This window comes from Astyanax mexicanus, chromosome 3, assembly GCF_023375975.1.
Source record: "Astyanax mexicanus isolate ESR-SI-001 chromosome 3, AstMex3_surface, whole genome shotgun sequence".
NCBI lineage: Eukaryota > Metazoa > Chordata > Actinopteri > Characiformes > Acestrorhamphidae > Astyanax > Astyanax mexicanus.
Genome location: NC_064410.1, coordinates 8401597 through 8417384, shown reverse-complemented (window position 1 = coordinate 8417384; position 15788 = coordinate 8401597). Strand labels below are relative to the sequence as shown.

At 39.1% G+C, this 15788-nt stretch overlaps 1 protein-coding gene across 4 annotated transcripts in view; it reads left to right on the top strand.

The window, feature by feature from the left end:
* Nucleotides 1-15788, top strand: part of LOC103041816 (glutamate receptor ionotropic, NMDA 2B) — a 118011-nt gene that overhangs the window by 75064 nt on the left and 27159 nt on the right. For all 4 annotated transcript variants that reach the window (XM_049475777.1, XM_049475775.1, XM_049475776.1 and 1 more), the window contains 7 exons: nt 2553-2696; nt 4046-4316; nt 5009-5201; nt 7054-7168; nt 8238-8446; nt 10356-10527; nt 14871-15024. In XM_049475777.1, the coding sequence (XP_049331734.1) occupies nt 2553-2696; nt 4046-4316; nt 5009-5201; nt 7054-7168; nt 8238-8446; nt 10356-10527; nt 14871-15024 (1258 nt within the window). The remainder of the gene's footprint in view (nt 1-2552; nt 2697-4045; nt 4317-5008; nt 5202-7053; nt 7169-8237; nt 8447-10355; nt 10528-14870; nt 15025-15788) is intronic.

Below are 15788 nucleotides of genomic sequence, written 5' to 3'. Positions count from 1 at the left end.
TGTGTTTGGCTTATAAAGCTGCCAGTGTTGCTCCACATTCCAGACCAGAAAAATCTGATCCTCCTCTACCTGTGGAGATTCATCACAAACCTCTCTCCTGTAGCTCCGCATTTCTGGCCACTTTATCAGAAACCCCGCTCTTGTAGCTTACCACTTTATTAGGATTCTAATATTTACTAGGATAAGTAATATTGAACAAGCTGTATACCTGTAATGTAATAAATGAGACAATACTCATCCTAATTAGCTGTTACAGGAGCTTGACAATGAAACTGAAACACCTGTCATTTTAGTGTGGGAGGTTTCATGGCTAAAATGGAGCTGCCGTGTGGCCAATCTTCATTAATTGCACATTATTGCACCAGTAAGAGCAGAGTGTGAAGGGTTAATTAGCAGGGTAAGAGCAAATTGTTGGTGCACGTCTTGCTGGCGCATCTGTGACTAAGAAAGCCTTTGTGATGTATCAAGAGGCACAGTATCCAGGGTAATGTCAGCATACCACCAAGAAGGATGAACCACATCCAACAGGATTAACTGTGGACGCTGTAAGAGGAAGCTGTCTGAAAGGGATGTTCGGGTGCTAACCCAGACTGTATCCAAAAAACATAAAACCACGGCTGATCAAATCACGTCAGAATTCAATCTGCACCTCAACTCTCCTGTTTCCACCAGAACTGTCCGTCAGGACAATACATTTTTGTGGTCTAAAACCAGGTGTTTCAGTTTCATTGTCCGATCCTCTGTTGAACTTCAGTTGGCGGACAGATTGTTGTAAGTTTTCCTGCAAAATGTCTTGGTTAACTTGGGAATTAATTTTTCCGTTGGTGACGGCAATCCGTCCAGTGCCTGAGGCAGCAAAGCAGCCCCAAACCATGATGCTCCCTCCACCATGTTTCACAGTTGAGATGAGTTTTTTTTTTTTTTTGATGGTGTGCTGTGCCTTTTTTTCTTCACACATAGCGTTGTGTGTTCCTTCTAAACAACTCAATTTTGGTTTCATCTGTCTACAGTATATTTAGTCAGTAGGGCTGTGGAACATCCAGGTGCTTTTTGCAAACTTCAAACGTGCAGCAATGTTTTTTCCATGAACTCCATTCTTGTTTAATGTTTTTCTTATTGTAGATTTATCAACAAAAATGTTCACATGTGCCAGAGATTTCTATAAGTCTTCAGCTGACACTCTAGGATTCTTCCTCACCTCATTGATTGACCTCATTCTGCACTGTGCTCTTGCAGTCATCTTTACATGGATGACCACGCCTAGGAAGAGTAGCGACAGTGCTGAACTTTCTCCATTTGTAGACTGTCATCTGTCTTACGGTGGACGCATGAACATCAAGGCTTTTAGAGATACTTTTCTAACCCTTTCAAGCTTCATGCAAGTCAACAATTCTTGAACGTAGGTCTTCTGAGAGCTCTTTTGTGCTGAGAGGCATGATTCACATCAAGCTATGCTTTTTAAGAACAGCAAACTCAAAACTGGTGTGTGTTTTTTATAGGGCAGGGCAGCTTTAACCAACACATCCAATCTCATCACATCCTGGCTCCAATTAGCTCTTAGAAAAGTCATTAGCCTAGAGGTTCACATACTCTTTTCACCCTGCACTGTGAATGATAACATGTTGTGTTCAATAAAACCATGCAAACATATATAATTTTTTGTGTGGTATTAGTTTAAGCAGACTGTGTTTGTCTATTGTTGTGACTTAGATTTATGCAGAAATCCAAGTAATTCCAAAGGGTTCACATACTTTTTCTTGCAACTGTACACACACACACACGCACACACACTCTAATGTGGGCTGTTGTAGTGAAATATGCAGAGTGCAGTGGAGTAGCATAGTGGCATTAAGAAGCCACAGTCAGGGCCATCACACACCATATATCAGCAGAGAGAGCGAGAGAGAGAGAGACAGAGAGAGCAAAATGCAGATAGACGAGTAGAGAAATAGAGCAGCACAGTACTGCTGGTGCCTGAACAGTCTGTAACTTCAAAGTCATAAAGAAACGACTGTGCATGTACTTAAATTATACTCTGGTCTTTACTAGGGCTGGGTACCATTTCAAAATACTCAATACAGTTACCAGTACAAGATCCCTGTACCAAATACTTGATACCGATAACCAAATTGTACTTTTTTTCTATATGTTTTTTTTTAATTCCAACCAAAACATACAAACAGCAGTCATTATTCTCGCACAAAGGATTTATTGGTAACACTTTCTATGAATATCATCTCTATAAACACATTCATAACATATTTCATTGCATTCATAAGGCATTATATAAGGCAATAGCAAGCGTGATTAGCAGGTAATGCTAATGCTACTCCAGCAGTCCTAGCTGGGGTTAGGAGCAGGCTACAGGCTGATAATACTCCCCTCTGAACAGGGAAATAGCGGCTAATGCTAATGCTACTCCAGTCTTGGTGCAGGAGAAGTAAACTGAAACTCCTGTATGATGCTGTACTCCAGCGAAGTGGATTTACTGCTCCCAACAATGTTACTCACTGTTACTGAGTGTCTCTCTCTCTTTCTCTCTTTTTTTCTAGGATGATAACTCCATGTTTTTCCAGTTTGGGCCATCTATCGAGCAGCAGGCCTCTGTGATGCTGAACATCATGGAGGAATATGATTGGTACATTTTCTCCATTGTGACCACGTACTACCCCGGCTACCAGGACTTCGTCACCAAGGTAATAAACACTTAGCCTACTCTAGATACAAGGTTTAGCTTAAAAGATATAGTTAAATGAAACCTGTCACAGTGCCACACCCATACAACAGGCCAGCCCTTCCCCCACAGGCTGTGTTTGAGTTGTTTCTGAAACTACCACCACCATGTTTGAATGCTTTACTTTAGTTTGGTTATAATTCTGGAAAAAATGTCTGTGTAATTGTTGGGAAAATTGGTGAACAGTGTTGCTATGGTTTATATATACTTTATAGATTGTTTCATGAAATCGTACATTACATTAAAATATACATTTCAGTACAATACAATACAATATGCAAAAGCACAACATATTAAAAATTATTGACAAACTTCTAAATAAAAAAATACATTTCTCTTTTTTTCCTGATAAATGTCCATAGTTTCATTAGAACATAATTTCACTTGTGGTATTTTGATTGTCCATAACAATTTTGCATCTTGTTTTTTAATAGTTTATATTTTACTATGCAAATAATTAAACAAAGAATTTCACTTTAAGATACGGTGAGGCTTTCTTTAAAAAATATATATTTTAATACATTATTACGTTATATTTTATTACATCGTTTATTCTATAAAATGTATTACACACTTCCTTTGATCTATAGCAATCAAAAAGAAAGTGATCCAAGCTTTCTGGTTGGGTACAGTTGGGTATAGGACATATCAGAGTATACTGTATTTTGTAATTAGTTTTTTTTGGGATGTATTTCTTTTATTTTTTTGTGTGTAGTTTTATTCGAGACAAAAATTGATTTATTTGATGTCCTTTATATTTATTTACAAAATCTAAAAAAAACATTATTTTAAAGTAAGGTATTGTATTTATAATAAACCCCACAACCATTCTGCTTGTCTATAGATTGCACTTGCTGTTATTTTACACATCGCAATTTTAATTTTAATTTCAATATTTATTGCGCCCAGTCCACCTCGTTTCCTTCCTTTATACACTAAATTTCTTTTTGCTGGTTCTCTGGTTGAGGACGTTACAGCATTTTTTGTTTAAATTATGGAGCCCCTGTTTAGTGGGAGGAAAAATACATGCCAAGACTAACATCTTTGATAAAATAAAAGTATTTATAAGGTATATTTGTGATTTATAACTTAAGTATGTTTTTTTAAAGTATGTCTTTATACAGCCTCTATTATCAAAATATACACCTACATTTTTAAATTGTTTGCATTCTTGTATTTCAGTTAAGATTACCAAAAGAATGTTCTAATGGAACCAGTTTACCTACAGAAAATATCACAGTTACGTTTTACCTAATGTTTGTTAGCTAGGTTAATGCAGATTCCTCAGATTCCTCTCTGTTATTCTTCCAGATCCGGAACACTATAGAGAACAGTTTTGTCGGCTGGGAGCTGGAGGAGGTGCTGCTGCTGGATATGTCTGTGGACGACGGGGATGCGAAGATCCAGAACCAGCTGAAGAAGCTGCAGAGTCCGGTTATCCTGCTTTACTCCACCAAGGAGGAGGCCAACATCATCTTCGAGGTGGCGCACTCCGTCGGCCTCACGGGATACGGATTCACCTGGATCGTGCCGTCTCTGGTGGCGGGGGACGCTGACCACATCCCTCCAGAGTTCCCCACAGGTAATAATAACATAAAACCTGCAGTTCTTCATGTGGTTTGGGTTTTCATATACTGACTTTGGACTTGATAGAACACAGTGGATCAACACCAGCAGATGACAGACATGTCTCTCCAAACCATCACTGATCATCAGTAAATTTTATATTTCATTTGTAAATCAAGGGAGCAGAGTCTGCAGGAAGAGTGGAGAGACACACAGTCCCAGCTGCTTGTTGTCTAGTGTGAAGTTTCCACCAATCAGTGATGGTTTGGAGAGATATGTCATCTGCTGGTGTTGATCCACTGTGTTTTATTATCAAGTCTAAAGTCAGTGCAGTTTTGTTTTCCCACAAAATCTTACAGCACTTCATGCTTCCCTCTGCATCTGACAACTTTTATGGAGATATAGATCTCATTTTCCAGCAGGACTTGGCACACTACCCACACTGACAAACGCACCAATTGGTCTTATATAATATTCGAATTTTCTGAGACACTGATTTTTGGGCTATCATTTGCTGTAAGCCATAATAATCAACAATAAAATAAATAAACGCTTAAAATGCCATATTAAAATGATACACAGGTATTTAGATTTCCCTCAGATTTCATCAGTATTTCAATAGGATCCCACATAGTTAGTTATGGATGATTAGAGACATAGATAATGAAGATATATCTCTTTATCTCCCCCTCTCTCTCTTTCTCTCAGGTATGATCAGTGTGTCGTATGATGAGTGGGATTATGGGCTGGAAGCTCGGGTGCGTGATGGCATAGCTGTAATCGCCATGGCGACCTCAACCATGATGATGGACCGAGGTCCGCACACACTGCTGAAGTCCGAATGTCATGGAGCTCCGGAGAAGAAAACCCAAATGACAGGCAACCCTAACGAAGTGCTGCGGTAAACACACACACACACACACACACAACTACACAGAATAATGTGATTAATCTATTTTAAATACATAGAAAAATGTGATTAATCTATTTTAAATATACAGGATACTGTAATAAGTCTCTTTTTAATACACAGAATAATGTGATTAATCTATTTTAAATATACAGGATACTGTAATAAGTCTCTTTTTAATACACAGAATAATTTGATTAATCTATTTTAAATACATAGAAAAATGTGATTAATCTGCTTTAAATACACAGAATAATGTGATTAATCTGTTATATACACAGAATACTGTGATTAATCTATTTTAAATACACAGAATAATGTGATTAATCTATTTTAAATACATAGAAAAATGTGATTAATCTATTTTAAATACACAGAATAATGTGATTAATCTATTTTAAATAAATTGAATAATCGGATTAATCAATATCACCTACACAAATTAAAGTGATTAGTCTATTTTAAATACACAAAATAATGTAATTAATCAATATCAACTACACAAAATAATGTGATTAATTAATTTCAAATACACAAAATAATGTAATTAATCATGGCAACTACACAGAATAATGTGATCAATCTATATCAACTACACAGAATCATGTAATCAATCTATTTTAAATGTACAGAATAATGTGATCAATCAATATCAACTACATAGAGTACTGTGATTAATCTATTTTAAATACACTGAATAATGTGATTAATCAATATAAACACCACACAAAATAAGGTTTTTAATCAATATTAACTACACAGAATATTATTATTATTCTATTTTAAATACACAGAATACTGTAATCATATGACCTACACAAAATAATGTGATTCATTTCAATTAACTAAACAGTATAATGTAATTAAACAATATTACCTATACAAAACAGTACACGTATTTAATATTAATTACACAGAATAATGTGAATAATTACTTTAAACCACACAGTAATATTTATTTATTAATAAGTGGTTAACACACACAAACGCACAGTTGTTTTAATTTTGAGAGTGAAAGGAAATAAAATGGCAGTCCCCCCCAACACACACACACACACACACACACACAACATACCCACGCTCCCATTAGAGGAGCTTATTATAGGTGTGCGCCCTCATTCCTCATCAACACACACAGATGTCAGAGTTAGTGGTGTGCATGTGTGTGTGCGTATGTGTGTGTGTGTGAAATATTATATATAATATTATTATAAATTAGCTGCTAATGAGTAAACACTGAGTGTGTGTTCAGTTCACAGAGAGTGACAGAGAGAAAGAGAGGTTGGGGGTACAGGAACCTGTTCCCTCTGTGTGTGTGTGTTTTTGTGTGTGTGTGTGTGTGTGTGTGTGTGTGTGTGTGTGTGTGTGTGTGTGTGTGTGTGTGTGTGAAACAGTGGTTGCCGTGGAAATGCAGCAGATTGGCTTGGGAATGGCAGTGATTGTGGTTGCTATGGAAACACATTACATATGTACAAACGCCTGTAGGACTGTAATTGTGCTCCCGCTGTCTCTCTCTCTCTCTCTCTCTCTCTCTCTCTCTCTCTCTCACACACACACACACACACACACTTGCACACAGTCTAGCTTTCTCTCGCTTTTTCTCTTACACTGAATATATGATCCTCAGCCATGAACCCCATCCTCATTCCCTTTATTTATTTATCTATCTATCTGTTAGAGTGTGTGTGTGCATGTGATTTTAAGGCAAAAGTGTTGCTATAGAAACAATGACATGAAAGAGGAAATAAAGAGAGAGAATAGAGAGATCAATTTACTGTACAGTGTGTAATAAAGGACACATAAATTCATGCGTGTGTGTGTGTGTGTGTGTATGTGTTGTCAGGTATCTGATGAACGTGACGTTTGAAGGTCGTAACCTGTCCTTTAGTGAGGACGGATACCAGATGCACCCAAAGCTGGTCATCATCCTGCTGGACAAAGAGAGACAGTGGGACAGGGTCAGTATATGTGTGTGTGTGTGTGTGTGTATACATAGAATATGTACTGTATATATGTATATATAATGATAACTTTATGACCCATTGTTTCTATTTAATCAATTTTACCAGCTTCACTGAGACTATAGGACACTTTGTACATATTTCTTATATATTTACAGACTGTAGTCCTGTAGTTCTGTTTCTCTAGTCCTTCATCTCTGCTCACAGGACACTGATCACAGGACGCTTCCCACAAGCAGACTATTCTTAGTCCAGCAGTAACACTGAGGTGTTTAAAAACTCCAGCAGCACTGCTGCACTGTCTGATCCACCTGTACCAGCTCAACACACTCAACACCTCATACACCACGACCATGTTAATTAGCGCTAGGAATCAAAGACGGACAATGGGTGTAGAAACAAAGAAGGGGGTTTATAATGTTATGCTTAAGATATGTATTTATTTATACAGCTCTGAAAAAAATAAGAGACCATTTAAAAATGAGGAGTTTCTTTGATTTTACCAAATTGAAAACCTCTGGAATATAATCAAGAGGAAGATGGATGATCACAAGCCATCAAATCAAACTGAACTGCTTGAATTTTTGCACCAGGAGTAAAGGCATAAAGTTTTCTTAAAGCAGTGTGTAAGACTGGTGGAGAAGAACATGCCAAGATATATGAACTTTTTTTCTTTGCATTATTTGTGGTCTAAAAGCTCTGCATCTTTTTTGTTATTTCAGACATTTCTTATTTTCTGCAAATAAATGCTCCAAATGGCAATATTTTTATTTGGAATTTGGGAGAAATGTTGTCTGTAGTTTATAGAATAAAACAACAAAGTTAATTTTACTTAAACATATACCTATAAATATCAAAATCAGAGAAACTAATTCAGAAACTGAAGTGGTCTCTTAATTTTTTTTTCCAAAGCTGTTTATTTAATTTCTTTGAATGTGAAATATGACAATTTTGAATTCAATTCTAAAAAAAAATAAATAAATAAATAAAAAAATTAATAATATTTAATTTTTGAGCTACACCAGTGTATATGCGGTATATATGTGGTGTGTGGGTGTGTGTGTAGGTGGGGAAGTGGGAGAACGGCTCGTTGTCGATGAAGTACCACGTGTGGCCACGGTTCGAGCTGTACTCAGGAGCAGAGAGCCGCCAGGATGACCACCTCTCCATCGTCACTCTGGAAGAAGCTCCGTTTGTTATAGTGGAGGATGTAGACCCTCTGAGCGGAACCTGCATGAGGAACACGGTTCCCTGCAGGAAACAGCTGAAAATACGGTACACACACATTAAATTATAGCTGAGGAGCAAATTAATAAACTGGTATAGACTTAACAGCTCCCTGGAATGAACCTCAGTCAGTAACACAGGGTTCTTGCGGGGAGAACTAAGGTTAGCGGAGAGCAAGCTAGCTAACGTTACCGGGGAGAGAACTAAGGTTAGTCAAGAGCTAGCCAACATTAGCGACAAGCTAGCTAACGTTACCGGGGAGAAAATTAAGGTAAATGAAGAGCTAGCCAACATTAGTAGCGAGCTAGCTAACGTTACTTGGGAGAGAACTATGGTTAACAGAGAGATGGCTAATGTTACCGGGGAGAGAACTAAGGTTAGTGGAGAGCAAGCCCACATTAGCGGCAAGCTAGCTAACGTTACCGGGGAGAGAACTAAGGTTAGTCAAGAGCTAGCCAACATTAGCGACAAGCTAGCTAATGTTACCGGGGAGAGAACTAAGGTTAGTCAAGAGCTAGCCAACATTAGCGATAAGCTAGCTAACGTTACCGGGGAGAGAACTAAGGTTAGTCAAGAGGTAGCCAACATTAGCGACAAGCTAGCTAACGTTACCGGGGAGAGAACTAAGGTTAGTCAAGAGCTAGCCAACATTAGCGATAAGCTAGCTAACGTTACCAGGGAGAATACTAAGGTTAGTCAAGAGCTAGCCAACATTATCCACAAGCTAGCTAACGTTACCGGGGAGAGAACTAAGGTTAGTCAAGAGCTAGCCAACATTAGCGACAAGCTAGCTAATGTTACCGGGGAGAGAACTAAGGTTAGTCAAGAGCTAGCCAACATTAGCGACAAGCTAGCTAACGTTACCGGGAAGAGAACTAAGGTTAGTCAAGAGCTAGCCAACATTAGCGACAAGCTAGCTAACGTTACCGGGAAGAGAACTAAGGTTAGTCAAGAGCTAGTCGAGAGCTAGCCAACATTAGCGATAAGCTAGCTAACTTTACCAGGGAGAGAACTAAGGTTAGCGGAGAGCCAGCTAAGTTTTGATTTATAATATAATACATTATTTTCTACCAAATAAACTATGACTACATTTTTAAATTATATTTACATACTTAAATTATATTTATTGAGGTCTTAAAAAAAGGTCTAAAAAGCTTTAAATTTGACTTTTAAAATGGTGCAAGAACCTTGTAACAGATTCTGTAAATACTCTATGTCTCTTACAACTCTATATCTGCACCTTTATTCACCTAAAAATTACAAAACAGTTATAAAAGACGCCCACACATACCAGAGGTTATTTTCAGGATATTGTAGGCTGCTTAATTATGGCATACTCTTTTTTTTCATTAATAGCTGAAATATGTTGTTCTGTAATATTAAAATATACCAGTGCTGCTTTAAAATACTTTAAATTTACTGTATTTTCCACTGTAAGAAATTAGTGGATTAGCCTATCAGCTATTTGGCGACTCAAACAACTAGCTGGTGATGCTAACTGTTTTCTGAACTTAATTAATGTCTGATGGATGCTGATTTGATGTGATATGTGGGTTATGGCTATAGTTTACTACAGTCTTTAATTATTTAACTCAGAACACTAGAATGCAGCTAGCGGCTCAATGCTGGCTAACAGATGAACTCAACAGTTTTATGGGTGATTTCTGTACTGGTGGACTGTACTGTGCACTAACTGCTTAACTGCTTAGCTAAGTAGTTCTGTTGTTGTGTGTTGCATCACAGAAAAACAGAATTATCATGAAAAAAACATTACAAATTATGTGTGTTTAGAATGCACAGTCACCAACTAGCACATATCGGTTAGTAGAACTTAACAGAACACCCCGGCTAGGCTAAGCTAAGCTAAGCTAAACTAAACTGGCTAAACTAATCACTAAAGACGTGATTAGTTTAACGTAAATCTGACTAAATTAAATTCCCCCTTTTTCTCTCTTAGCAATCAGACCAGGGACTCGGGGGTGTACATCAAACGCTGCTGTAAGGGTTTCTGCATCGACATCCTGAAGAAAATCGCCAAGACAGTGAAGTTCACCTACGACCTTTACCTGGTCACCAACGGCAAGCACGGCAAGAAAATAAACGGCACCTGGAATGGCATGGTGGGAGAGGTTAGTGTGTGCGGTTACACAGATACTCTATTAGAGGAAAGGTGGGTGGGTGGTTCACATCGGTCACAGTAACGTAGATCAGCATGAAGAACGGGAGTTTCAGTGAGCTAAAATGTTTATATCAGCATGAAGAGGAGCTCGGTTCTTCCTCTAGTGCTGGATAAACTACAGTATACTGTTCTACAGAGTACTGAAAGAGATTTACTCAACACTGAACATAGTGTTCTTTCTTTTGTGGCTTTATTGAACCATGTAGGGTTCAGTACTAACGTAGGTATTGTGATATACACTGAGGAGGTGGAGCTACAGTCTCTCATTAAGGTGAATATACAGTTACAAGAAAAAGTATGTGAACACTTTGGGATTTCTTGGATTTCTGCATAAATTGGTCATTAAATGTGTTCTGATCTTCATCTAAGTCCCAACAATAGACAAACACAGTCTGCTTAAACTAATACACAGTGCAGGGTGAAAAAAGTATGTGAACCCCAAGGCTAATGACTTTTCTAAGAGCTAATTGGAGCCAGGATGTGATGAGATTGGATGTGTTGGTTAAAGCTGCCCTGCCCTATAAAAAACACACACCAGTTGTGAGGTTGCTGTTCTTAAGAAGCATTGCTTGATGTGAATCATGCCTCTCAGCACAAAATCCCAAAAGACCTACGTTTAGGAATTTTTGACTTGCGTAAAGCTAGAAAGGGTTTTAAAAGCCTTGATATTCATGTGTCCACGGTAAGACAGACGGTCTACAAATGGACAAAGTTCAGCACTGTTGCTAGTCTCCCTAGGCGTGGTTGTCCTGTAAAGATGACTGCAAAAGCACAGCACAGAATGATCAATGAGTGTCAGCTAAAGACTTACAGAAATCTCTGGCACATGCTAACATTTCTGTTGACCAGTCTACAATAAGAAAAACATTAAACAAGAATGGGGTTCATGGGAGGACACCACGGAGATAGCCACTGCTGTCCAAAAAAAAACAACTTCTAAACTATCTTCATGTTTAAAGTTTGCAAAAGAGCACCTGGATGTTTCACAGCAGTACTGACTAAATATACTGTGGACAGATGAAACCAAAATTGAGTTGATTGGAAGGAACACACAACGCTATGTGTGAAGAAAAAAAGGCACAGCATCATCAAAACCTCTTCCCAACTGTGAAACATGGTGGTGGGAGCATCATGGTTTTGGGGCTGCTTTGCTGCCTCAGGGCCTGGATGGATTGTCGTCATCAACGGAAAAGTGAATTCCCAAGTTTACCAAGACCATCTGTCCACCAACTGAAGCTCAACAGGGGATGGATGATGCAACAGGACAACGACCCAAAACATAGAAGTAAATCAACAACCGAATGACTTTAACAGAAAAGAATACACCTTTTGGAGAGTCCTGACCTCAACCCAACTGAGATGCTGTTGCATCATTAAACTCAAGAGAGCGATTCACACCAGATATCCCAAGAATATTTCTGAACTGAAACAGTTTTGTGAAGAGGAATGATCCAAAATTCCTCCTGACTGTTCTGCAGGTCTGATCTGCAACTAAAGGAAACGTTTGGTTGAGGTTTTTTGCTGCCAAAGGAGGATCAACCAGTTATTAAATCCAAAGGTTCACATACTTTTTCCACCTTGCACTGTGAATGTTAACATGTTGTGTTCAATAAAATCATGCAAACATATAATGTTTTGTGTGGTATTAGTTTAAGAAGACTGTGTTTGTCTATTGTTGTGACTTTGATGATTAATTTATGCAGAAATCCAAGTAATCCCAAAGGGTTCACATATTTTTTCTCGCAACTGTATACTGTATATACGCTTTAAATGTAGGTATTGTGATATACACTGTGGAGGCAGAGCTACAGACTCTCATTAGGGTGAATAATATATTAATAACACTCTAAATGTAGGTATTGTGATATACACTGTGGAGGCAGAGCTACAGACTCTCATTAGGGTGAATAATATATTAATAACACTCTAAATGTAGGTATGTGATATACAGTGAGGGTTGAGCAGTTCCTGCAGTTTCTGTCTGAAACTCTGACTAATGTTATGTTTAACCCGCCCTGCAGCTCAGAGCCACTTATAATCCACATCTACTGCAATGCTCACACACACACACACATACACACACACACTCGCACAGGCTCTTTACAGCTTATTCTCAGTAACGCCCACACAGGTCACTTTCATAACAGAGAGAAAGAGATGTACAGGTGAGAGAGAGAGAGTAAGAGTGAGTGAGTGAGTGAGTGAGAGAGAGTGAATAAGAGAATAAGCAAATGAGTGAGCAGAATAATGAAATAGTGTGTGAGAGAGAGAGAGAGAGAGAGAGAGTAAGAGAGAGTGAGCAGGGTAGTGTGACTGAGTGAGTGTGAGTAGGTAAATGAGTGAGTGACATTGTAATGGTGTGTGTGAGTGTGTGTGTGAGAGAGTGTGTTTTTTATACTGTTCCTTTTTTCTCTCTTTGACACACACACACACACACACCTTGTTTCTAGGCTGTGTTTTGTCCCAGTTCAGCAGCAGGTATGTAGGGCTAAGTGTGCATATGGATCAGGCCAGGGTGGGACGGGGGGGAGAGACTGGGTGCTGGGGGGGTGTTATTTCCAGCAGTGACCCAGAGCGCTGACCCACTTTCTCCTTTCTTCATTCTGTTGTTCTTCTCTCTGCTGGTTCTTCTTCTCCCCATCTGTCCATCCTCACCCTCACCCTACTATGCTCATCCTTATCCTCATCCTCATCCTCGTCCTTACCCTACTATCCTCATCCTCATTCTCATCCCTCATTAACCACATCCTACCATCCTCATCCTCACCCTACTATCCTCATCCTCATCCTACTATCCTCGTACTTACCCCATCATCCTCTTCCTCACCCTATTATCCTCACCCTCACATTACTATCCTCACCCTACTATCCTCATCCTACTATCCTCATCCTCACCCTACTATCCTCATCCTCATCCTACTATCCTCGTACTTACCCCATCATCCTCTTCCTCACCCTATTATCCTCACCCTCACATTACTATCCTCACCCTACTATCCTCATCCTACTATCCTCATCCTCACCCTACTATCCTCATTCTACTATCCTCATCCTCACCCCATCACCCTCATCCTACCATCCTCGACCTCACCGTATCATACTCATCCTACCATCCACATTCCACATCCTCCCTTTCATCCTACTATCCTCATCCTACCATCCTCACCCTACATCTTCTTACCACCCTCACCCTTATCATACCATTCATATCTTACAATCCTCATGTTACCATTCTCATCCTACCATTTTTACCCTCACCCCACCATCCTCACCTCCACCCTATCATCTTTATCCTACCATTCTCATCCTCATACTATCCTTAGCTCCATCTTACCATCCTCATTCTCACCCCTTTATTCTCATCCTACCACCCTTTTCCTAAAATTCTCTTTCTACCATCCTCATCCTCATCGTATCATCCTACCCTTCACCTCACCATCCTCATCCTGCCATTTTCTTCCTGTAATCCTCATCCTTATCATACCAACTTCTTCCTATTACCCTCATCATACTGTCCTCATCCATACCATCCTCACCCTACCATTCTACCATCCTCATCCTACATCCTCTTACCATCCTCATCCTCACCCCAACATCCTCATCCTACTATCTTTACCTTCACCCTACCATTCTCACCCTCACCCTACCATTCTTCCATCCTCACCTTCACCCTACCATCCTTACCTTATCATCACCCTACCATTCTCAACTTCACCCTACTATCCTCATCCTACATCCTCTTACCATCCTCCCCCTCATCATACCAGTCTCATCCTATCACCCTTATCCTCCACTTACTATCCTCATCGTGACCTTCTCATCTTACCATCCCTATTATACCATACTCATTCTTCCATTCTCATCATATCATCTTCATCTTACCATCCTTATCCTGCCATCAACATACCATCCTCATTTTAATGCTCCTACTGTGTTTAGCATTAAAGGATGATGGTTTAGGGTTAGGGCTAGAGTGCAGGGTTTTAGGATTTAAGAACTATGGTTTATTGCAAGGGTTAAGGCATTGTTGTTAATGCCTAGGGTATAGGGTTTATGGCTATGGTTAAGTATTAGTGTTTAGGGTTTATGGTTATGGTTTAGATATTAGGGATAATGTTTAGGGGTTAAATGTTATGGTTTAGGTCAGGTGTTTAATGTTTATGGGTCAGGGTTTTGGGATTTGGAGGTTAAATGGGTTTACGGCATATGTTTAGGATATATAGATATATATAATTCTATAATTAATCTATAACACACTCTCTTTTTCTCTCTTCCTCTCCCACTTTGTCTCAGGTTGTGTTGAAGAATGCCCACATGGCTGTTGGTTCTCTGACAATAAATGAAGAGAGGTCAGAAGTCATTGACTTTTCTGTGCCGTTCATTGAGACGGGCATCAGTGTCATGGTTTCCCGCAGCAACGGCACCGTGTCACCTTCAGCCTTTCTAGGTGAGATAATCAGAAACCATAAATCCAGAGTGATGTATTAAAGCATGACAGACCTAATACATACTGCTATTGTTTTTCCAAACTGCTCTAATACAGACTGCTACTGTCCCAGAAACTGCCTAAATACAGACTGAGTCTGCAACCAAACTGCCCAAATATAGACTGATTCTACCCCAAACTGCCTAAAAACAAACAAATTCTGTCCCCAAACTGTTCCTATAGAGACTGATTCTGTCCCCAAACTGCCTGAATACAGACTGATTCTACCCCAAACTGCACAAATACAGACTGATTCTACCCCAAACTGCCTAAATACAGACTGATTCTGCCCCCAAATCGATTCTGCCCCAAACTGCCTCAATACAGACTACTACTATCTTTCAAACTGCCTATATACAAATTGATTCTGCCCCCCAAACTGCCTAAACAAACCTAAATACAGACTGCTAATGTCTCAGAAACTGCCTAAATACATTCTACTACTGTCCCCCAAACTGCCTAAATACAGACTGCTATTGTCCCCCAAACTGCCTAAATAGAGACTGATTCTGCCTACAAACCACCTAAATACAGACTACTACTATCTTTCAAACTGCCTAAATACAGACTGCTATTGTCCCCCAAACTGCCTAGATACAGACTGCTATTGTCCCCCAAACTGCCTAAATACAGACTTATTCTGCGCCCAAATTGATTTTGCCCTCAAACTGCCTCAATATAGACTACTATATTCTTTCAAATGGCCTATATACAAACTGATTCTG